Raw genomic sequence first — 25,701 nt, 5'->3', positions numbered from 1 at the left:
TTATCAAATAGCAAATTTATAATTACAAAAATAATGTTATACAACTCAATAGATGATGTCAAGTATCTAAACTTGACAATAACATTGTGCTGGTAATTTAGGAAGGAAACTTATTAACAAAAATGATGGAAAACTTTTAACTAGGATCTAACACGAACAAGATTGTTCTGATGTCTGAAAAATCGTACAATTTCTAAGTTTAAACATCAATCATGAATTGATTTCCTATATTAGAATATACTCGAATATGAACATGTACTACCTGCTCAAGCACGACAGACGTTTTATTTTGAACTATTCGCGATTGTCGGCTTATGTTTTGACTTTAAATTAAGTTCGTCAAAATGTAAAGATACATAAGGTTTTTATACTGTGACTAGGTTTGATAGACACGTCTTGTCAATGAGTAAGGTAACCTAGGTTATATGCATATATTCATAATATTTAATCGAGTTAAAATATGAAGTACTATATTTCGATAGGTTTTACAAACTTGGTTGACCGTTATGGAATATATGTTTCACATAATACCATAGATATATTCCAAATGACGTAGCAATAATCCCGTTCTCTTGACCTAGACATCATTGATTAAGACTTGTAATGCATCCCTCATTGTGTATTTAAGAGTAAGTGAACTATGATGTGATGACCCAAGCAGAATAAATAAAGACAGTAGTATATCACTGTTCAATAGTCGTTAATAAAACGATTAAACAAATCCGGATATCAGCCTAAAACTGAGATCCCAAAAGATAAGGTATATGCTTGCTGTCCGAAATAAAACTGAAGAAGTGTACGCACGAAATAAATATTGATATAAGAGTTTTACAGCAAAATAATAATGTGATAAATATTAATCGAAAAATGTATTGTGTGTGAATCTCTTTTATGTGTTTATAGGAACGGTTCTCACACTAGAAATGTAAATTTAAAAAATGCATTAACTAGTAAAGAATAAATCCAATAAAAAACACTTATAAGATAAAACCGTATAGCCCACCTAAATTAGGTGTTTGACGATGGAATCAGAACATTGTTTATCCTGGTACTTTCTTTATTACACTTATATGATACTTTAAATGCAAAATGTAGATCATATCAGTATCAAAATCTAAATAAAGTTGTAGAGGTTTACGAGTCTCAAAGCAGCGATACCGACCCAGAGTTCTAGTTTTTTGTTTCTCACTTAACAGCGACCTTTGTGATTTTACCCCGATCTTGTTTGCTCTCACCACGCTTCTACTACGACCGCACTACGATTGTTTTGAAGTTTCACTTCAGGGTAAGGAAAACGCTATAGCAACACTGAGCGAAAACGTTACAGTATACACAATGTATATATTACATAGTAATATCAAAAATGTCATCATTCGATCCATATATAAATATTATAAAACAGATATTCGAATGATTGTTTAGACAAATTTAACTGTTGCTTCGAGAACTTCTCAATGTTTTTGTACTATTTCTTTGAATGACCATTTCAGTATTACAACTCCGTCTTCTTATTGACATCTTTCGGTACTGCCTACAGCAACCACCACATGTTGTAAACAAATTCTTGAATTCTTTTTTAAACTTCTCCTACAAAAAGTAGAAAATTTATTTTTTACCCGGAAAATTACGCACAATTAAAAGCTGTCGTTAAAGCTACACGACATTTTCAAACATATACATGTATCTTATGCACGTGTGTTAGAAAAATTAGGATTTTCTTATTCCAGGCATAGATTACCTTAGCCGTATTTGGCACAACTTTTTGGAATTTTAGATTCTCTATGCTCTTCAACTTTGTACTTGTTTGGCTTTATAAATATTTTGATATGACCGTCACTGGTGAGTCTTATGTAGCCGAAACGCGCGTCTGGTGTACTAAATTATAATCCTGGTACCTTTGATAACTATGTATTAACGTTTCTAGTATGTATCTTTAAATTTGTTTAACTTTCTAAGCATGTTAACATGCGTAAGAGCTATTGAAATTGAATAAAACAGAAATTTTGACAGAAACTTTTAGGGAGATAGATATTAAGTGAGCAGTACCATTTAATTTTACTTTCCACTATAAGGATGATGTTCTCACACTAAATAATTAAAAAATAAGTTATTATGCGGAACGCATCGAAATCATCAAATTAGAGATACAGGATACAGTTAAGTCTGCCTCATATCTTGACCTATATCTAGAAATTGACAATGGGGGTCGGTTGAAAACCCAAACTTTACGACAAAAGCAGGATTTTGGTTTCCCAATAATAAACTCTCCTTTTTCTGAGTAGCAAAATTCTGGCAGCGCCTACATACGGAGTTTATAATGCCCAATTGATACGATCTTCTCGGGCTTGTTTTTCCTATCAAGATTTCCTTGAAAGAGGGTTGCTCACAAGGAAGCTATTAAACCAAGAGTTCCAAAAGGTGAAGTCGAAATCTTCTCTTCGTAACTTTTACGGGCGCCATCACTAGTTGGTTGACCGTTGTCGAATATTCGTTCACATATATCTGTCTTAATTCATGAATCGAAAATAAACTGACAAATGACACAACATAGAAATCTAAAGAATAAGCAATACGAACCTCACCAAAAACTACGGGTAATCTCTTCTGTCGTTGTTCTTTTTTTTTGTCATGACATTGTCAGTTTAATTTCGATCTGAGTTTGACTGTCCATTTAGTATTGTGCGCCCAATCTTATCCTATACACTTTTTGATACAAAAAGTATTATATTTTAGATCAAATACAACGTCCTGACTATGCACTATTATCATATTGTCAATACTATCTTATCGATAGTACGTAATGTGTTAAGGTCTATATCTTCTAAGTGTGTGCTGATCATGATATCGTTAGCAGATTCCGAAGTCAAGCAATATTTATCAGTTGTACAGTTAGGATGTTAGCTTTGGATTTTTTTCTTTACAAAGTTCTTTCAAAGGTTATTTGTAAATCAATAGTATATTACAAACGGATTTTTAAAGGCAGAAGAAAATGAAAGGTCAGTGTCCATGTTTCTTAGATTTTTTCTTGATCATTAGAAAATTTGGCTGGAAATGGTTCTCTGTAGATCTTTCATGAATGTTACATGTTTTCTCTCAAAAACTAGGAAAAATAACAAGGAATTTCCATAAATGACGCTAATACCAATATATACTCAAATTAAACCAAAACAAGGGGACAATTTATTGACAGGTTCTACATGTATAAACTAGATCATTTCTGATATCTGACAAAAACCAAAACAAAGAATAGCGAACATCCTTAATTATAACTTTTTTTAAAGCTGTGTTGGGTATTGGATGTTCTACATTTGAAAATGCCTGTACCAAATCAGGAATATGACAGTTCTTGTCCATTCGTTTTTTATGCGTATTGTTATACGATTTTGCCATGTGATTATGGACTTTCCGAATTGATTTTCCTCCAAGTTCAGTATTTTTGTGATTTTACGTTTTTTGGATATTGGAACCTTTATTGCCTCTTTTATTATTCAAGTTGTTCTTATAATCTAAGAAACAGAAACTCAGTTAAAGTCTGTGAAAAACCTTTGTACTGTCATTATCGTTAGATCTGGGGCTATAACGGTCTTTTAAAGGACTAGAAAACAAATAATAAACCTACCATAATTCAGTAATAACTTTAAGGGAAAGTAGTATGATTGTGAATTGCCTTAGTGTTATCAAGATGCGACGAATACAAGTATTGCTATAAATTTGCAAATGTTGCAATTAACTGATTTCGTAGACGATTGCAGTATGTAGAATGTTATTATAGTGATATATTTCTACCAAGATATATTTGAAAATATGTATAAATGACATTTATAAATATGATGAAATTAGTAAACCGCATTAATAATATATTCAATTATAGACTTCAATGAATCATTTATATACGGAATGATCAAATCAAAAAAAGATTATTTTTTTATGAAGTTTAGAAGGAAAACTGAGATATTCGGATAGTGATTAGACAGATCATTCGTTTTTATAAATTTCTTCAAAAGCATTTGCCAATTGTGTAATTTATATAGAATTACTACTTTTACTTTATGAAATAACAATTCACCTTACTTTCGCAAATAACTTTTGAAATATTGTACCATTTTAATGCGGTTAATCATTTATAATATAATTGAGATTTGAAATGGGGAATTTGTGTCAAAGAGATAACAACCCGACAAAAGAGGAGAACACAGTATCTTAACAGCATATTTAATAGATTAAAGAAGCATGCTACTTTAACATGTTTTACAAACTCTTACGAGTTCATGTAATCCCTACAGTTTTATTGTGATATAATAAGTAGCATGCTCTTAGTATTATCGAGTTATCAGATTTGAAGATTAGTAATTGACTGTTGCGTCTATTTTAGAAGGTTCCTTTTACACAAACAGATTTGAGAACAACAGACGGATTTGTTTGTCTTCATTAATATCTTCGAAATCTATTGCCAATTTTGAAATTCATATAAAAGTATTACTTCGTCGTAAAGTCATATGAAACGAGTGACTGGTAAAAAATAGTGTTTATCCAATTCTTGACCAATGCATATATATATATATCATTTACCTAGTCTTCTGTGCACGTTTTTATGCAAACATTTCGTATAATCGTCTATTTGTTTTCCCTTCTCTGTCTGTTGTTGTGTGAAAAAATTGTGGTGTTTTAAAGCCATAGTTTATTGATTGTTAATTTATTGTAAACAATAAAAAAAAAAAAGAAGCATGGATATTGAGCACGTGTGTGACATGTACAATCAATAATTATAAAATTGAGAAAGGAAATGCGATATGTGTCAAAGCGACAACAACCCGACCATAGAGCAGACAGCAGCCGAAGGCAACTAATGGGTCTTCAGTGTAGCGAAAAATTCCCTCACCCGGAGGTGGTTTATTTGACAGACAGACCGATGCGTGTTGCGATCACCGATTTTTTACGAGAAGGGTCTTGCTGAGGTCACTTGCATACCGAAAATATGTCGGCGAATTGCTTTCTAGATGCAAGCAATTAACAAAAAGTAAACTTCTGCTTATAGTTATTAAAGGTAACGCGCGTTTTGTCTACATACCACTCATCAGTGACGTTCAGTTCAAAATAGTTATAAAGCCAAACAAGAACAAATTTGAAGAGCATTGAGGACACAAAATTCAAAAAAAATTGTGCCAAATACAACTACGATACAATGTACATGTAATTTTCTCCTTGCAGAATAAAATCTTTAGGTTTTCGAAAAATTCAAAGTTTTGTAACAGAAAATTCATATAATTGATATGCATGTCAACACCGAAGTGCTTACTACTGGGCTGGTGATACCCTCGGGTATGAAACGTCCACCAGCAGTGGCATCGACTCCGTGGTGTAAAATGTTATCAAAGGTACCAGGATTATAATTTAATACGCCAGACGCGCATTTCGTCTACATAAGACTCATCAGTGACGCTACGGTCAAAATAGTTATAAAGCTAAACAAGTACAAATTTGAAGAGCATAAGAACCCAAAATTCAGAAAAAATATGCCAAATACAGCTTAGGTAATCCCGGAATAAGAAAATCCTAAGGTTTTCGAAACATTCAATGTTTTGTAACAGGAAATTTATATAAAAAAAAGACCATATAATCAATATTTATGTCAACACAAGTAAGTTTTATATTGAAAACTATTTATTTACTTATAAAAACATATGCATCATATTCCCTTTTAATTTGAGGTTTCATATGAGTTTAATGGAAGAACCATTGCCCTAACAGTTCCAAACGATCTTTTAAATAGTGTACTCTTTCCATCAAGGTTATTCATTGATGCTTTTATCTAATGAAACGATTTATAAAATATATATGAGTTCACTTGATTCCTTCATTTTTCTAGTCTCAAAATGATAGATATCCTTTTTAGGTGGTACAGGGATATAAATCGGTAAAATCAGCTGAACTTTTTAAAACACGTTCTATTGTTAAGGAAATATTAAGCTTCTGAGCGTTCAAAATAAATTTTTTCCAAACTGTTATATACGAAATTTTTCAGACAAAGTGAGAGATTCATGTTGTTTGAAGAATTTATAGTTTTGTAAAATGGTCAATGAAATTATTTTGTCAACATTTTATGAAAATTAAAAAAAAAGCCAAATTGATTTTAGGCAAGGTGTTTGGTACCAAATTATTTTATTGACGAGATTTGAAAATCAGTAACACTAATGTTGCGTACATTCAAGAAGAGGACTATTACACAGAGTTTAGAGGACAAATGACGGAAAATTAATGTTACTGTCAAAATCACGAATTAGTTGACGAAAATGTTATGTCTTTATTTAATATGACCTGTAAACGATTTCGTCTTTTTGAAATCTTTGTCAATAATAAAAGTCTTAAATAGTAAACAAAATAAAACCAAACCGATTGTGTCGTATCCCTGGTTACCGTTTTCAATATAAATGTATATTCGCATTTGTCCCGGTCAAGTTATGATGATTGAACATTAGTATATTACTGTTGCATCTATATCCTTTGTCATGATTACAATTTGAATTCAGAATTCATTTCATTATTTGATATTATAAATGTTATCTTACAATATGCACAAAAGCAAACGACCCAGTAGGGAGTGTTTGATGTTAAGTTAAATTTATCAAGTATGATCTGATTGGCTATCATACCGCTTCTTTAGCATGTTTATGTTGAATTAATTACAACATTGTTTTAATAGTTATAGTTATAGTATTTATTATCAAAGCACTTAAGGTAAAGGTTAATACAATATACTGCTTTTACTCATCTTTATGTCGATGTGATTAAAAAATTGCTTTTCAAGTCAGATAGTATATAGTATATAAGCTTGCACTTAAGGGAAAAGTTAATAACAAGTCCATTACGATTTTTTTGTTTCGTAAGATAAGATAGTAACAAAAGAATGATTTTAGTATCTGATATATGTAACTGATTCAGAACGCACCGATCGTCATAGTATTCATCATTTGAAGGGGATGATATAAGTTTCTTAAAAAAGTCTCTAACATTATAAAACGGCAATTTCAAAGATCATTCGAATAAACAACTGATAGACAGTTGCAAATTGGTATACGATGATGACTGATGTATCCATATTTTGACTATTTTATTTATTGTGTCTGTTTATTTAACGCATCAATGTAAATATATCGGAAATTGATGAGACTGTCATTAAAGTGAGAGGGTTAGCGCTATAGAACCAGGTTTAATCCACCATTTTCTACATTTGAAAATGCCTGTACCAAGTCAGGAATATGACAGTTCTTGTCCATTCGTTTTTGATGCGTTTTGTTATTTGATTTTGCCATGTAATTATGGACTTTCCCAATTGATTTTCCTCTAAGTTCAGTATTTTTGTGATTTTACTTTTGAACTCAATTAAAAAAAAAATACTTTACAAAAATCTGTAATCATGTCAAAGAATTTATTTGATGTCGTGATATCAGGGTCCTTTCACATCAAAACGATTGTCAAGGTAGTAATTAATTGCATTAAATGAATTGTTATTCGTATCATTAAATAAAGTTATGACTTTATAAATAATTGTTTCAGCAATTAACCAATGTTTTAGTCTCATAAATCGTTTGGAAAAGGGTAATCAAGGTTAAAATTTACAACCAAGCTTAAGGAAAAGCAAGATTCGAAAAGACCAGTGTTTTGACAGGATTATTGTTCTTGATGTAAATTCACCACCCGCCAAGTAAATTCATTGTCATCCAATATTTTTCAATGCGGAACAAGACACACAAGGTATTTTTTTCAAAATCCTACGAAGATACCAGAATTTCTGACACTAAACCAAAAAAACACAAATTGTAGTCATGTGAGATATCGACATATCGTATCGGAAATGTCAAATTTAATCAGTGGACCAAAGAGATTGACTAATATTTGTCTAAATTTGTTAAACATAATGTACACAATATGCATAGGTTACTTTTGTACATGGAACGGTTCAGAAACAACAATCATGAATTTCGATTCGTTTCTGTTACTCTCGATTATTTGTTTTTGATTGAAACCGATAAATGAAGAAATACGAATGTGTCGAAGATAAAGCAAATCAGTATACTGATAACGTAATATCATTTTTGTTAAAATAAAAAAATAAACTAGAGGCTCTCAAGACCCTGTATTGCTCACCTGATTCTACTTGGGTTTTTTAAATCATATAAAAAAAATATAAAATTTGGCTAAAAGTGACAACACTTGGCCAGCACTTCATAAGGAAAGGAACATTCATGCTATGTTTGATTTCATTCAATTCAGTGGTTCTTTAGAAGAAGACTTTTGTATGCATTTCCCAAAGGGTTCTATGTTAAACTACGCCCCCCCCCCCACCGGCGGCCATCTTGGATGATGGATCGGCTACAAAGTAACAACACTTAGTCAGCATCTCATAAGGAACATTAATGCTATGTTTGGTTTCATTCCATTCAGTGGTTCTTTATAAGAAGAAACTTGTATGTATTTCCCATGGGTCCTATAATATAGTAAGTCCCCACTGGCGGCCATCTTTGACGTTGGAATGACGACAAAGTAACAACACTTGGTCAGTATCTCATTAGGAAAATTCATGGTATGTTTGGTTTCATTCAATTCAGTGGTTCACTGAAAGAAGACATTTTCATGTATTTCCGGAAGGGTCCTATGTTAAACTAAGTCCCCCTGCTGGCGGCCATCTTCGAAGATGGATCGGCTACAAAGTAACAACCCTTGGTCAGCACATCATAAGGAACATTCATGCCATGTTTGGTTTCATTCAATTCAGTGGTTCTCTAAAAGAAGACATTTGTACATATTTCCCATAGGGTCCTATGTTAAACTAAGTCCCCCGCGGGCGGTCATCTTGGATGATGGATCAGCTAGAAAGTAACAACACTTGGTCAACACCTCATAAGGAACATTCATGCCATGTTTGGTTTCATTCCATTCAGTTGTTTTCTAAAAGAAGTCATTTGTATGCATTTCCCATAAAGTCCTATGTTAAACTAAGTCCCCCGCTGGCGGCCATCTTGGATGATGGATCGGCTACAAAGTAACAACACTTAGTCAGCACCTCATAAGGATCATTCATGCCATGTTTGGTTTCATTCCATTTAGTGGTTCTCTAAGAGAGTCATTTGTGTGCATTTTCTATAGAGTTCTATGTTAAACTAAGTCCCACGCGGGCGTCCATCTTGGATGATGGATCGGCTACAAAGTAACAACACTTGGTCAGCACCTCATAATAATAGTCATGCCGTGTTTGGTTTCATTACATTTAGTGGTTCTCTAAAAGAAGTCATTTGTATGCATTTCCCATAGGGTCCTAAGTTAAACTACGTCCCCTGCTGGCGGCCATCTTAGATGATGGATCGGCTACAAAGTAATAACACTTGGTCAGCACCTCATAAGAAACATTCATGTCATGTTTAGTTTCAATTCATTCAGTGGTTCTCTAAAAGAAGACATTTGTACATATTTCCCATAGGGTCCTATTTTAAACTAAGTCCCCCGCTGGCGGCCATCTTGGATGATGGATCGACTACAAAGTAACAACACCTGGTCAGCATCTCATAAGGAACATTCATGCCATGTTTGGTTTCATTCCATTCAGTGGTTCTCTAAAATAAGTCATTTGTATGCATTTCCCATAGGGTTCTATGTTAAACTAAGTCCCCTGCTGGCGGCCATCTTGGATCATGGATCGGCTATAAAGTAACAACACTTGGTCAGCACCTCATAAGAAACATTCATGCCATGTTTGGTTTCATTCTATATAGTGGTTCTCTAGAAGAAGTTCAAAATGTAAAAAATTAACGACGGCGACGGACGACGAACGACGGACGCCAAGTGATGAGAAAAGCTCACTTAGACGAGACTTCCAGTTTTCATGACAAAACCAACAAGCAAATATCGAAAGAGCAGACACTACAGTCTGTATCTTCAACTAACGCAAGTGGTCAACACCTAAAGAACAAGCATAAATGTTTCAAAAGATTCTGCTTCACATTAAATTCTCTTCGTGTTAACCCTTTTGATATTTCTTGATCATACAGTACAGTATGTATATAGACAATAAATGTTTAGTGTCTTTAAATATCAGTTGTATTTGTATGAGGCTAGGAAACAAGGTGTATGCGAGCTGTTAGTGAGCTATTACATCTGTTTCAAGCAGAGTACAAATACAGCTGATATCTAAAGACACTAAACAGTTATTGTCTTTATCCTGCAATTAATTCTGTATACTATTTGTGTTTTGAAAGGCATAAAAACACATGTTTTGCATTTATTTTCGATTTTTGAAATCCCCCGAGGCCCGTGTAGTAATACGATTCAGTAATCACACATTCAGCTGAAGAAGGGTTCGCAAAACAAAAGAATTTCGCATGGTCAACAATACTACATCGCTCAAAGTGAATAATTATCTATTTTTACATAACAACTAATTTCAACAGTAAAAACAAATAACAAAACATTGTCCAATTTGAAAAAGGAGTGTACGAGGTGTCCTACGCTTCAGACTCAACATTCAATAAACATGCATGCTGAAATTGACATGGTTGTTTTTGTTACAGAATCATACACATTCAAGTTTTAAAATCGATAGTTGTCATCGTAGAAAAGACTGCTGTTCATGTGTGTATATTATCAGAAAATTGGTGTAATTCTTATTGATCTAAGGAAATGTTTGCAAACATACAGAACGTATAAAAGTAATCGTTAATTCGCAATTGATACGTCATTGGAATGCGATTGCAATATACATTTTGAAGTCACGCAGGTTCATACAATAATCAGTCCGGCAGTGGGCGGAGCTTTTAAGCGATATCTGTATAGTATATAGATACAGCATAGCGATATCTATAGGGCTGTACAGTTGTATCTGTATAGTAGAACACCCAATTGCAGGATAAATATATATATCTAATTTTGAACTATTTTTTAAATGAAAAGAATTTTAAATAACTAGAAATATAAAAGAATGCTACACTCACGTTCAATAGTCCATAAATGAATGGATTATAACAAGCATTGCTCATCGCCAGCCAGTTTGAGCACAGCCAGATAATATTAATATATTTATATCTACAAAAAATACACGTTATGCTTTTATTACACATACAATGTATCTAATAAAATTTCAAGTATGGTTACTTGGAAATGGAATAACTCCTCACAAAAATTGACACATGTAATACAGATTAAACCCACATACAAAATAACTTTTTAGTAAAGTAATAGTAAAGTGATGATGTTAGGTAGATGATGTCATAAATTGCTAACGCTAGTCGAAAACCAATATCAGTCTCGTACATGTACTATGATCTGGAAAAATCACAGATAAATAAAAAAAAATATCGAACATTGCATTTTACAGTTTGCAATTTTCATAAGATGTAGCAAAGGGCAATGATTAAAGCCAAACTAACATAATAATAAAGTGAAAAAAGAATAATTTCCTGTTTAATACTAAATTAATGAGGCAACAGTATACTAATGTTCTTATCTCTTTAATTGATACGGAAGTGACAAATCAAGATAAAAACAAAATGAGGGAATCGCATGAACATAATAGCTATCAAAGGTACCAGGATAATAATTTAATACCCCAGACGCGCGTTTCGTCTACATAAGACTCATCAGTGACGCTCAGATCAAAATAGTTATGAAGCCAAACAAGTACAAAGTTGAAGAGCATTAAAGACCCAAAATTCCCAAAAGTTGTGCCAAATACGGCTGAAGTAATATATTCCTAGGGTGAGAAAAAATCTTATTTTTTCAAAAAAATTTAAACTTTTGTCAATAGGAAATTTATACATCAATGATATTCATTTCAACACTACTGAGCTAATGATAATTTTGGGGACGAAACGTCCACCAGCAGAGGCATCGATATAAATTGTTGTGAATAATAAACATCATCAAATAACACGTTTGTCATTTTCAAAAGGTCTATTCAGAATTAAACACATTTTGATTTATTGTATGGAGATTTGGTTTTATTTGTATAATGGAGAAAATTTCATCTATCAAATGTATTTCTTCTTTTTTTCAGTTGGTCATTCCTCAGATTGAAGTAATGCTGAGTATGATTTTCTGGCGACGTTTTACCAAAATGTCCATTTGTTTATGAATTGCATGAACATAATAGCTATCAAACGTACTAGGATTATAATTTAATACCCCAGACGCGCGTTTCGTCTACATAAGACTCATCAGTGACGCTTAGATCAAAATAGCTATGAAGCCAAACAAGTACAAAGTTAAAGAGCATTGGACACCCAAAATTCCCAAAAGTTGTGCCAAATACGGCTGAGGTAATGTATTTCTAGGATGAGAAAAAATCTTAGTTTTTCAAAACAAATATGATGTTCTGGCTACATTTTACCGAAATGTCAATTTGTTTATGAATTGTAACAAAAGAAATTCGGTTTTAAAAAGGGACTCAGAGGTTTCAGCAACATTCAGTCTTAAATTGCAGTATAACCTAGTTAAGAGGGACACACGTCATATTACAAAAATGCAGGTGACAATAATCAAAAAATATATTCAAAGAGCTGTAACTTTGCCACATAAACATATTTTATTATTGTTTCAATCATTAATGATGACACATTGTACTTATCTGACATAAACATATTAACATAACAACATATTTTGACTGACTAAATAGTGTTATATATTAAAAAGATTTATATCATAAATGTAACAGTATCAACATTGGTAAGGGTTTCTCATTTTTTAATAATGTTAACTAGCTTACCTTATATCCTATTGACACAAAAAATATAACATGTATAAGGAGACAATACTATTGGTATTGCTTTTCAAACATTATAAATCTTTTTACACAATCCCATGTATTTTTCCTACTTTCTTTCACAAAGTATTCAGTCTTCGTTTTACTAGCGCAGCGGTTTATGAATAAGTAGACATTAAAGTTAATATAACGACGAGATATATTTTCTGAATAAAAGCAAAACAAAGAAAAGTCTACATATAACGTGTAATGTTTTTTTTTACAAATTATACATAGTTTTAATTTAAGACGAATGTAGCATTTAAAAATTTTCCACTGATTAAACATCTATTTTATTAATATTAATTCTAATGCAACAACGTTTGAAACTTTCATTTTAATTGGATAACGTCACTTTCTTAAATGGCATCAATTGACAATTGATGCTATGGGACGTACGCGCAAGCGCAGACGGCATATGACAGATTTTAAATACATGCTTTAACGTTGTTTCTGTCAGTTTCATTAGAATGGAGATAGCAATATTGTATTTAAAGCTCCGACGGTATCAATTTGGAATTTGATGGTCGCAATTACCCGTTTACTGTCTCCGCTAACGTGACGCCAGTGAACTTAATTTGCGACCATCAAATCCCCAATTGATGACATCGGAGCTTAAAATACAATGCAGTTATCTCCTAATTGTAAGTCGCTGATGAATATTTTCTTTGTTGACAATGATACATTATCTTCTTATTTTTTCACAAACACTTGAATACAAATTCAAAATTGAAAGTTATGTTTGAGATTATCTCGACCTTTTAACCAAGATGACAGTTGCAATACGGTTTTAGTGTAGATAAATGGTCTAAAAGAATTAACATTTTAATGTTGTTTTACTTACTCGTTTATCTCTTTATTATATATTACAAACAAACTGTAGATCTGAAGTGGTAACCAACAGAAAGCAAATAAACACACCACAATAATCAGCATCTTTACAACCTAAAATAAAAAAGTACATCATATATCTGTTAAGTTAATCAATATGCGACATCTACAATTAACGACATAGAAAAAATGAGTAATAAAATAGAAATATTAAACTTTATATATTTTTGAAGTTCAAGCAATGTTTAACTTCTACACTATTATGACAAAAGTGACCTGAAGGACTCGTTTTCGCCAATTTACTATATTTACATATAGTCAATACTAGTGTTTTGTTTTGTTACTTTACCAGTTATACATATTTTACACATGATATTTACATTATTAAAGGTTTAGAAATACGATTCAGATGTAAACAAAATATGTGAAATAATATAATATTTTATTGTTATAACATTTTAATATAATAGGTATGTAAAACACATGTTGTGTAAGGCTCTGATACTGTCCATAACGTTATAGTATGGTATTTGTTTTCTGTTTTGCTTTTTCCAATCATATTGTGTTGTAAAATGATGCCCTTTATGGGTTCTTGATTAGATTAATAAAACATTCTATCCCATTGTGTAATGCTTGAGTTATCTTTTACCATGCTTGTTTCGTTGTATGTCAATTCCATGCATGGTAAAAATACCAAGTTAAAGTCATTTAACAAAAATATTTAAATCCATTAATTTAACCTTATTAGTTTTGAACTTTTTGCAATGACACAAGTCGGGTATTTATAGAGAAAATTTAGATTTGTTTGGAGATTGTTTACTAAATTATTGTATATCATAAATTGACATCAATAAAATTTTATTTAACACTCTACGTTATTGCGTTACATACATTTATTGAACATTTCTGTTCTTAATTGATGACAAATCTTTCATATATGAATCTATGTACACATGCTCAATGTTGGAAATTTGTAAGAGGAAAATATTTCAATTAATTGTATGGACTTACTACAACTTTTTGCATAATTAATTAAGATATTACTTAACAAAAGAACATCAAGCAATCAATACGACTTCATATAATCTTAACCTTTTAAAACAGTTCATGTTTAAGCTCTAATGATATTATAATGTGCTCTACAATCGACGAGATTTACAACTTCTGTTGAAAATTTGTTAATGCTCAACAATAATTATCACGCGTTTTCAAACTCAAACATAACTGAATTTTTAATAAAAGGACACAAAAATGTTGTTTAACCTTCAATTCACACATATATAGCAGTGGTGCAAAAACACAACATCGTATTAAACAATCACATGGGGAGGGCTCGCATCGGAGTGTTGGTATTGTTTGGTTATTTTGTTGTGGATTTGTTTGTCAAAATGTCAAAATATACAAACTATTGTTTATCTTTGTTGCTTATCTATATAAAAAAAGTTCATGATACTTTTACATAACATTCATTAAAACAATTCTTTTTCTATTGTACAAAAAAAGCAATCAATTTTTCGTTAAATTAAGTAAAGTTCTTTTGAATTTTGTTGAGCATTTAGCACATGCTTAAAAATCTATTATTTAAAGATTAACGAGAAAGGTTGAATAACTATATGACGAAAGTATGAATTCATATGTTGGTGATACTTCGATTTTGTTCTGACTAGTATTAATTTTTAATACCTAATTGTCATTGACATTTTGAAAATGTCTGTATACAAAACAAGATGTGTCTGTTTTATTCCAAACAATTATTAAACAAAACACTGGAGGGGTCATAGCTAAACAATTAAAATAAAAAAAATTGGATTGACTGTGTGAATTCTTATTTACATCTCTGGTTTAGGGAACAAATAACATTTAATTTACGAATGTTCCTATAGAAACAAAATCAAAATTGAAAACATGCACAACTTAAGAACAACAATGGGCTAATTGTTAATATTTTTGTTATGCATTACTTGATCTGCGTCATGTATGGATATTTCATATCATTTGTGTGTTGTTTTTTTTTTTTTATCATCAACGTTAAAGATGTTCTATGAAGTGCAACAACCGAAATAACGACTTTTGTGTTGTTTCCTTGAAAGCACCCCTATAAAGGGATTTTATGAGTATGTGGAACATGCTTTTAAACATCAGTTTTAGAATTTTCAATTTTTCGATAAGTATGAGAACACAATGTGTAAAAAATGTGGTATGATATATCTTCAAAGGTACTAAATGTGTATAAAATTCGTCTGTACGATTAATGATAACCTGACACCAATCTGTTTCCAAATTCTTTCTATCAGAGGACTTTGGGGTTTTTGACGCACATAGTACGTAACATACCTTAATATTTCAAAAAATGTTTATTGTTATCTCCCGTTGACCATTTAACTTATAAATTAAAAAAAAATCATATATTTTGACGTACGTAATACACCTCAACTTGGTCGTTGTAAAATTGTGTTTGTTTTCCTTTTTCCATTTAGTTTAAATCTATTTAAATTAGCGTACTCTACGACCGAACATTTACACTAGTATTATATCTGAACGTAAGAAAATGCAAACTTTGTTCCCAGGGGACACAGGTATATTTTGCATGATATGCAGTTATTAACAATGTTTCCTATTTTCGAGTTTCTTTTCAACTAATTTGTGAATATGACGTGCCGCGTTCAGAGAGTAAACGTATACTCTCTGAACGCGGCACGTCATATTCACATATATATACATGTAGGTTGTAGTGTTTTTTTTCTATTAATTAGGCATATTAAAATACCCGGATTGTTTTATCATCAGACCGTTAGGGCTTTTGTTAATATTTGTAAGAATACCAAACACTTTTTTTTGTCTTATTGATAACTCAGATTTTATCTTGGTTTTCAATGAATGATCTGTGTCGTATGTGCCACAATCTATCAAGAAAATTTTTACTTGGAAAATTTATCATGGCAAGTGCAAAAAAGCATATAGCGGTGTGATAAATTTGCCATGTTTAGAATCCCTTGAAGGATGCAGACTCGAGAGTGGCAACAGATTTGTTATGAACGGACAGACCTACGGACCGACAGCTCGATTGAAGGTAGCATGTGTTACTATTACTCTTCGAAGCATCCCTGGTGAACGGTAATTACTCTAGAAAAAAAGCTGTCACGGGAATAGAAAATGTAGTCGTTTCGACAAAGAAAATCCAAAGGCGAGATACGGTATCAAATGGTGAAGAATGGGTTATAATATCTCAACAATTTATGTCATCGAAGCGTGACTTGATGCTAAGATTATCGGACTTGTTTACGACAATCAGCATATAAACTTAAGAAATAACTGTCACAGGCATTACATTACATTACCATAATAGGTGAACCATGCCTAGTAGGGTTTTCGGAAATAGTAATCTTTATATGTTTTTCCTATTGCATTGCCTTAAATATTGGAACCCAATTATAGGCATAAGCGACGACCAAAGCTGAATGAAGAAGCATATTTAATTCGTTTAAAATTTCTGTCATTTCAATTTGGATAGCTATCAGACCATATCTGCTTAATGATTGAAGAGGGACGAAAGATACCAGAAGGACATTCAACCTCATAGATTAAAAATAAACTGACAACGCCATAGCTTAAAACAAACAAACAAAAAGACAAATAATAGTACAGAAGACTTAACATTGAAAACTAAAGACTAAGCAACACGTTATTACAAATCCGGTACATAGTTTTACATGTTTTATTCGGTAGATCACATTCGTGAAAACGGCAGGGTATTGTAGATAATTCAGACTACAACAAATTTAGATATATCGCAAAACCGTGGTTCTAAAGTGAATTATTTTGTATCTGTTGTACATGTGAGCAACTGAAATTGATGCGCAGAATTCCATGATTGATGACCCTGACCTGTGCCTTTTTTAGTTGGTTTTTAGGTTGATTTTCTTTTCGGAGTCATAATCTAATTTTTTTTTATTAATGAAATAATGATAAAACTTGTCACTAGACACCAATTATAGATACGGCCGAATCGAACTGAAAAGTCTTAAGCATGTTAAAGTTATATGACTGAAAAACCAAAACAAAGTTCAGATTTTTCAGTTTTTAGTCCAATTTTCAGATGTAATGTATATCAGTTGAGTCTGTTTAAATCTCAATCACCTACACGAGTTGGTATGAAAAAAGGAAGGAAGACGGATAAAAATGAATGGAAAGTATTGACACTAAAATACCAAAAACGTTTGTGGCAAATTATTTTTCAGTCAATGTGTTATTTTCTATTTTTTGTACACCTTTTACTTTCGTCCATGGTTTTTGATGAGGATGCAACCCATTTTTTTTTAGTGGAGGGGTGCATGGATAAACTTTTTAGGCGAAATTTTAATTGAGCCTATTTTGTCCAACCTTGCCAACATATGATTTATTCTATATTCCAATCATCTTGTTTTGCGGCCATTGTTTTATTCTGCCTTTCGATTTTGTAAATACATGTACTCTTCTAAACTTGGTTTCATCATTAATTCGAGGGTCATGTCTTTTTCTTTCAAATTTGATCTAGCCCCTGTCAGATGATAAGATTGTATAAAAAAGAACCTTATGTGTCATGCATAAATATAGAATAACCATACATTATTTTTTTGGGGGGAGGGGAGTCTCTGTCTGACGATGAAATGTTGTTTTGAAAATTATCTAATGGGCAGAAATATCTTCATTTTAAATTCGCAGCAACCCCCAGTCCCTCCCCTACCCCCATCCCAAAAAAAATCGAATGGTCCGTGCCTGTTACATGAATGTTATTTTAGTATTAAAACAATATTATACCTATCTATATAATCCGACTGAAATCTGAAGTACCGAACCGGCGAAGGGAGAAAACCACAATTTATATTATATCTTATAAGTCTGTATAATTGTTAACCTAAGTTTCTTGCGTTACCGTACGTAAGTTTCGTTTGAAACGTAAAATTCTCAATTTAGAGAAAACCAACTACAAAACTCAAGGGTACCAAGCTGACAATCACGTAACATGTTTACGCCTGGCGTGTAATACGTCCACAAAAGATGCATATGTGCTCCTCGAGATAAAAACGTAAATGCCAAAAAAGCACTATCTTGAAATTCGTACATATATTTATACGATGATTTAACATGCATTCTCTTTAGACTAGTTTGTTATGTCATTAGCCGTTGTGAGAAAACGCTCATATATGTACTTCAATTAAGTCGAAGTCCCATAAAGTTCCTGTTTATTGCTCGTAAATCAAAACGTAATTGGGATACGTTATCTGTGACTTAAACCTGAACTTTGTGGTATCAGTTCCCAAAGTTTCCAGTATAAGATTATTTTATTTTTAATTATTTACAATAACACTTTTACACGACGGCTTTATTTCATCGTATTTACATATTTGCACACCCCCTAGTGTAAAGTGAAGGGTTAGAAAATGATATAAAACGTAAGTAGAAAAGGAAAAATCGTGAAACTTGTCAGAATCATCAAAACTCTACGGCTAATTCGGCGATTTAAAAAAAATACTTCTTCATTAAACATCGTATTATATATAGCAAAATATACTTTGATTTCATTATTTAACTTTTTACTTAGTTGGTAATGAAACCGTCAACAACTGAAATTTGGCGAATCACGTTGATAACATGATAGTATTGCGGTATTTTTCAAATAGAACACCACTTTCATAGATTTATACCAAATATCGAAATATTGAAATACATTATAAATTTGCATCGTTAAAATAATAATTAATGCAACCACAAATTAAACGCGAAATACATGCATCGGAAATTTTAAAAACACCGATTTCTTGTGTAGAAATATCAAACGGGGATAGCATTGACAATTTATAAATAAGCAAATTACAAAGAAAAGAATTAAAAGGATACAGTTGATGAATGAATAATTAAATAAAGTTTAAGCAAAACCAAATTGTGACGGAAAAAATATCCCGAAGCATCATCAACTTTTATATTCCTCAAACAAGCATTAAACAGTTATTCTTATGAGATTACCGATGAATTCGGGAGAAAAAAATCCGTTTGTTGGCTGCTTAGGTTGCTGTATTTCGGCCTTATTGAGATAAAGACAGGAAATTTATAAATTGATCACATTATTGATATTCATGTCAACACCGAAATGTAAAGCGTGCTAACCTTTTTTGTGAAATTCTTCTTAAATAATCAAAAATGGTTATTGTTCCTTTCATTATTAGGTGACAGGGGAGGGATGTGCTGGTCTGAATTAAAATCTATTGAATGAGTAGATATGATTTGTCGAAATGAAGCGTTTATCATGCTTTTTTCAAAATTATAATTAAACGTATGGGTCACTGGGTTTTTTTCATGTTACATGTTGTGCAAAATTGCCAGATTTTTATAAATAATGCATAAAAAATACAATTTTGCGTGATAAAAGTTAACACTACGGAATTTTAAATTAGAAAGAAAGAAGATAGCTCCAATTACATGCTCTCAGATAAGAAAACGAATAAATGGTGTCACCGGACTTGTTTTCTTGCTACGTCTTAAAATAGGTAAATATACAACAAGTTCAATTACTTTATCTGATGTATTTCCCCTGTTACTTCGGTTAGATTCTCTTACTTGACAAAGTTAAAAACAAATCAAACAAAGTATTGGGCCGGGAGTTTTAGAAAAAATAGCCGTATATATGATAAAATACATATTCTTTTTATATTAACAGTCTTACACATGAACTCCATGCTACTTTTCAAATTTGCAAATTTAATTAAAGACCTAGACTAATTAATATCTGCTGCTTCAACATCCAAGATGGAGGAAAGCACCGGTCCGTAACTGACTTGAAACGATATATTGCAGATTAATGAATTTTGAACAGCGGTATACTACTGTTGCCTTTATTTACGAAAACTACAAAAAAAAATTCCTGAATATTATGTCTGTGTATGTTTGCATCATTTAAAAAAAACAATATTTCTAGTACAAACAAGTATACAGCCTTACAAATGCATAAGCGAATGTTGTTTCAAATATTTGTATTGAACAAAATATACTAAATAAGGATCTTTTAAATCGTAAATGCACATTATGCATTTATGACAAATATTGAGTTATAATCTTAATCACTATAAAACGAACACATATTTCATGAAATAAAAACAATCGCATAGAGAAAAAGCACATATTTATAAAGAAAAATATTGACAGAAATAAACAATAGTGCAACAGCATAATTATGAGTCACGCCTCAGGAATTACGAAATATTGTAGTTAATACTAATTTTAAGGCTAAACAGCTACTGCTACACAGGTGGGGGAAATTGACAATTTCAAAATTAAAACCGTCTCGGTTGCCATATATTCTTTATCTAGTACTAATATAAAGCTCATGTTAAACTGATTTTCTAATGTATTTTATCAAATTTATACAAAATAGGTGATTGGGTGTAATAAGTATTAAAGTATCGAAAGAATTCAGAAAAACAGCCTACTAAATTTATTTGAATGTGTACACAGTACATGCGCATCGTTGATGAGATACATATTTAAGATGAAAGATAACATTGTGTAGCAATTCTGAGTTATATAGTTTATTCTACTACAAATATATATTATATTAGAATATATTTGTATTTTGCTCTATTTTTTTGTCACGTACATTCACCAAAAACTGGTTGCCTACCTTTTTCCGGTTGCTGTTTCTTGCTGTCTCTCTTCGTATGTTCGTTTCGTTCCCTGGCAGTGTACTGCCCCATATTCGACATGTAATGCGAACATATGAAAAAGTAATTACACTCAATGGAACCAGATATTGGAGTAAAATCAAATATGAACAGTAGAATGTACGGATATTTTCTGATGGCCATTTTACTACGCATCTTTTTCTCTCCTCTATATCCTTTATTCTAAACATATTTTGAATTGTGTAATAAAATGCAACTGGTAAGGCTGATAAAGTACTTATAAGCCATATTACTAATAACACAACCACTGCCACTCTTTTTCGAAAACCGGCATGCAGTGGATGTATAACGGCCATATACCTATCAATGGCAATCAATGTTAGTGTTAGAACACTAACATTCACGGATAATATTTTAACGAATGGTGCCACATTACACATAAAGTCAGAAAACACCCAACGCTGCAAAACTACTGCTTGAAACTGAAATGGTATCACGAATATTCCTAAGGCAACATCTGCAAATGCTAAATTGGCAATGAATATGTTAGTCAAAGTTTGCATATTCTTTTTCTTTAGCACCACTAATATCACTAACCCATTCCCAAACACAGCAACAAGTGAAATAAATCCATACAGAATTGCCAAAAATGTAACAACATCCGAAGAAGATACAGAAAATATATCAATTGTGCTTTTTAATGTTTCAACTATTTTTACAATGTCCTCTTCAGTTAAATTAAAATGTTTAATATAACTGTCAAAGTCGGTGAAATCCATTTTCTGTCTATTTACATTTTGATGCTCACAGAAAATTATGCAATACTACGTTAATACATTATCCAATAGTATTAAAATACTGATTTTAACATCATGTATCTAATACCTGAATGCATCCAATAGAACGTATCGATATAAAAAGCTTCATTATGTATTAGCAGTAGTGAGTGTATTATTGTGTCAGTAAGTTATCATCGACAAATAATTTTCCAGATCATGCTGTAAATTAACTTGATGTACTTACAATGGTCACCTTTAAAAATATACAAAACTTTATAAATTATTTCTATAGTATTAATTAATAAATAGAATGAAAACCTGCCAAGATAAGTTAGAGTCTTAATCATTTTTTAATGGCTTACGTATGTCAAATAATGTGCTACATATAACTACTACAATATCTTTGTTACTTGCTTGTTAATTTGATTGGTTTGATAAATATATATGAATGAATGAATGAATGAATGAATGAATGAATGAATGAATGAATGAATGAATGAATGAATGAATGAATGAATGAATGAAAGAAGGAAGGAATGAAGGAAGGAAGGAAGGAAGGAAGGAAGAAACGCAGGAAGGAAGGACAGAAGGAATGAAGGAAGGAAGAACGTCAAGGCTATGCAAACTCAAACGACAAAAATAACAACGAATTTAATGTACAAAACAGTAAACAGAACCCAAATACAAATGACAAAATTGATATTTTTCATCGTTCCTTTAAATATATAAACTTTGAATTGTTTATTTTCGAAATCACTATAATTTAAAACTGAAATTAAACTTTGGTTAAAACTATAGCTTAATTTAGGTAGAATTTTCTTTGCATGTAACATGTAAACTTATTTTCTTTAAAATAAAACGATTGAAAATAAACCGTTAACACAGATAGAGCATTATACAGTCTTATTGTAAAGGCATTATTTATAGCATCTTTGGAATATAAGCCAGGTCAAGTTTGTCAATAAACTGTTTTTATTTCTTATTTTAAAATTCGAATAAAACCCATTGTTGTGTAAATATAAAATATCAATTATTCTCTGTTATATTATAGTTCAAATTAAATATAATAATTATTCCAGTTCAAACCTAATAACTTAATCTAAACATAAACATACCTGTTTTTTCTTGAATGAACAGAATGTATTTTTTTCGCACATCACATTTACAATCAGCGTCTGACGCTGTCAAAAAATACGATCTTACTCCTGTTCGAATCGATGCGATTCACTCTGTTAACTGTCTTTTTCTTTTTTCAAATATTAATTTCAATGTTTCCCTTTAGTTATCTTCTTGAGCTTATCAGTTTAGCTAGAATATTAATCAGTTATTCTATATATGGTCAAGAAGTGATCATTTGGATTTTAGAGTTGGGATAACAAAGTTACCCCGGATCTGAGGATATTCAAATTCAAAACTAGAGGCGTTCGTGCCTAGATAAGTTTTACCTCATGTTTGCAAAAGACCTTCTTCCATTGATCTGAACCTGGATAAGATTCAAAAAGATTCATATTTCCTTCCATTCCAATTTAAACTTTTTTTATTCGAATGTCACTGTCTTTTATAGACGAAACCCATATCTGGCATACAAACTTGATTCCTAGTATTTATGATGCTTATTTATTTAATGGTTGAGGAATACATCATGTACATTAAAGTTAGTAAATAAATAATTCTCTTACTTTTCAAAGGTCAACATTTATGTTAATCTATACATAAAATTCACATAATGTTTTATTTTACAACTTTGTATCTGCAAATTAAACTTTTGAAAGGAAATAGATTATTGATAATGACCATAAATTATTATATGATATTTAACAAAATATCTAACTAGATAAATACTGTATGTCAAATGTAATAATATTGTGTTGTGTAGATTATTTTTTATAATAATTCAAATAGTTTTCAGTGCTTTTAACTTCTTGCTTCGTACTTTATTAGTTCTTTTAAACTTTTTATTCGAACTTCACTGATGAGTTTTTTTGAAGATGAAAACCAGGTCTAACATACAAGCTTTAATCCTTGTATGTATCTTGAATATGTTTTGGTTGTTTAGAACCTACAATGTACATCATATATGTTAAGGTAAGTTGATATTATCTATATTAAAGCATTCTGTCTTTTTGTAAAAGGTTAAAAAATTCACATTAATGTCAATATATACATAAAATTAACATAATTTAATTTACCAATTTGCAAATAATACTTATGTAAGGAAATACGTTTTTCATCATGACAATAAACTTGGAATAATATTAAACAAAAAATAGCATCTGGCATATAAAGTCTGTCAAAGGTAACTATATAATCTTGTATAGATTATTTTATAAAAAGTAAAATCACAAAAATACTGAACTTAGAGGAAGATCAATTGGGAAAGTCCATAATCACATGGCAAAATCAAATAACAAAACGCATCAAAAACGAATGGACAAGAACTGTCATATTCCTGACTTGGTACAGGCATTTTCAAATGTAGAAAATGGTGGATTAAACCTGGTTCTATAGCGCTAACCCTCTCACTTTTGTAATGACAGTCACATCAATTTCCGATATTTTTACATTGATGCGTTAAATAAACAGACACAATAAATATAATAGTCAAAATATGGGTACATCAGTCATCATCGTTTAACAATTTTAAAAGGAACAATTTAACAGACCACAAAAACATCTACTATCTACGAACACATTTATTGAGTGTCTGACGTCAGAAAATTTTATACGTCACATAAATTTGTCGTTCAATGTGCGTACAAACAATTTTAAAATTTTCATGGGAATGTTAGCATACAGGGTTAAAAAATCAAAAGTATGCAAGAATAAATTTAAGAAATAGACCGAGATTTAAACTAGTCCAAAAGTTATATATAGAATTTATAAGAATCCAAAAATAGTTAATACCACTACGCGATTGAATGATTTTGACGTTTGTGGTTCAACGTATATTGTAATTCATAATAGAAATATATCATAATGACATATAATAGAACAATATCATACTGACGGGATCTTTTAAAGTACAGAGTCACGTTATAAGAACAAAAGAAATACAAATATAAGTTGATCCTTCTTGACACTGTTCGTGACATTGATGAGCGTACATTTAAAAGAAATGTAATTTCAAACACTCTTTGTTTGTATTACTCTATGCATTTATTAAGCTTGGAGAATATTCAGTAATGATTAAAAATAATTCATTTTTGTTTCTGATCAAGTAACATTTTGAAATGGCCTATCTATGGTATGGAGGCCCGAAAGGATAAAATGCCATTACACAAAAGGGCCACACAACGGTTTGCCGTCAGTAAGTGGCATAGGGGTGATATTTTTTAGGTTAAGATTATGACCTTTTTTTTCTTTTTTTTTAGCGGTTTGAAGTATCATATTTTTTGAGATTCCATTAGTTTAAAAAGCACTAGAATTTTACAGAACACTTAAGTCTACGAATGCCGATTTGTATTTATTCACTTAGTTATCAATGGTACCAGTCATATTATCTGATACTTTGATACACCAGACACGTGTTTCGTCTACATAAGTCTCATCAGTGACATTCAGATTAAAAAAAAGTCAGAAAGTAAAACAGGTAAAAAGGTAAAGAGCATTGATGATCCAAAATTCCCAAAAATTGCGCCAAATACGGCTT

At 31.3% G+C, this 25,701-nt stretch overlaps 1 protein-coding gene across 1 annotated transcript; it reads right to left on the bottom strand.

Moving 5' to 3' along the window:
* Positions 1-22,125, bottom strand: LOC139489168 (substance-P receptor-like). Its single transcript, XM_071275335.1, has 4 exons — positions 21,273-22,125; positions 13,632-13,732; positions 10,983-11,073; positions 1-1,587 (listed from the first exon to the last, which is right to left on the bottom strand). The coding sequence occupies exons 1-4, from the start codon at positions 22,050-22,052 to the stop codon at positions 1,429-1,431; spliced, it is 1,131 nt and encodes a 376-aa protein (XP_071131436.1). The 5' UTR covers positions 22,053-22,125; the 3' UTR covers positions 1-1,428.
* Between the last annotated feature and the right edge of the window lie 3,576 nt (positions 22,126-25,701).

The sequence above is a fragment of the Mytilus edulis genome, chromosome 9, assembly GCF_963676685.1.
Source record: "Mytilus edulis chromosome 9, xbMytEdul2.2, whole genome shotgun sequence".
NCBI classification, from domain to species: domain Eukaryota; kingdom Metazoa; phylum Mollusca; class Bivalvia; order Mytilida; family Mytilidae; genus Mytilus; species Mytilus edulis.
Note: the sequence above shows the minus strand (reverse complement) of the source record. Positions and strands in the feature narration are given on the sequence as shown.

Coding starts and splice junctions, on each gene's coding strand:
- LOC139489168 (XM_071275335.1), bottom strand. CDS start 22,052: ATGGATTTCACCGACTTTGACAGTTATATTAAACATTTTAATTTAACT. Junction 13,733..21,272: donor GAAACAGCAACCGGAAAAAG/GTAGGCAACCAG, acceptor TTTTTATTTTAG/GTTGTAAAGATGCTGATTAT. Junction 11,074..13,631: donor TATAATAAAGAGATAAACGA/GTAAGTAAAACA, acceptor TATTTTTTGTAG/ATATAAATATATTAATATTA.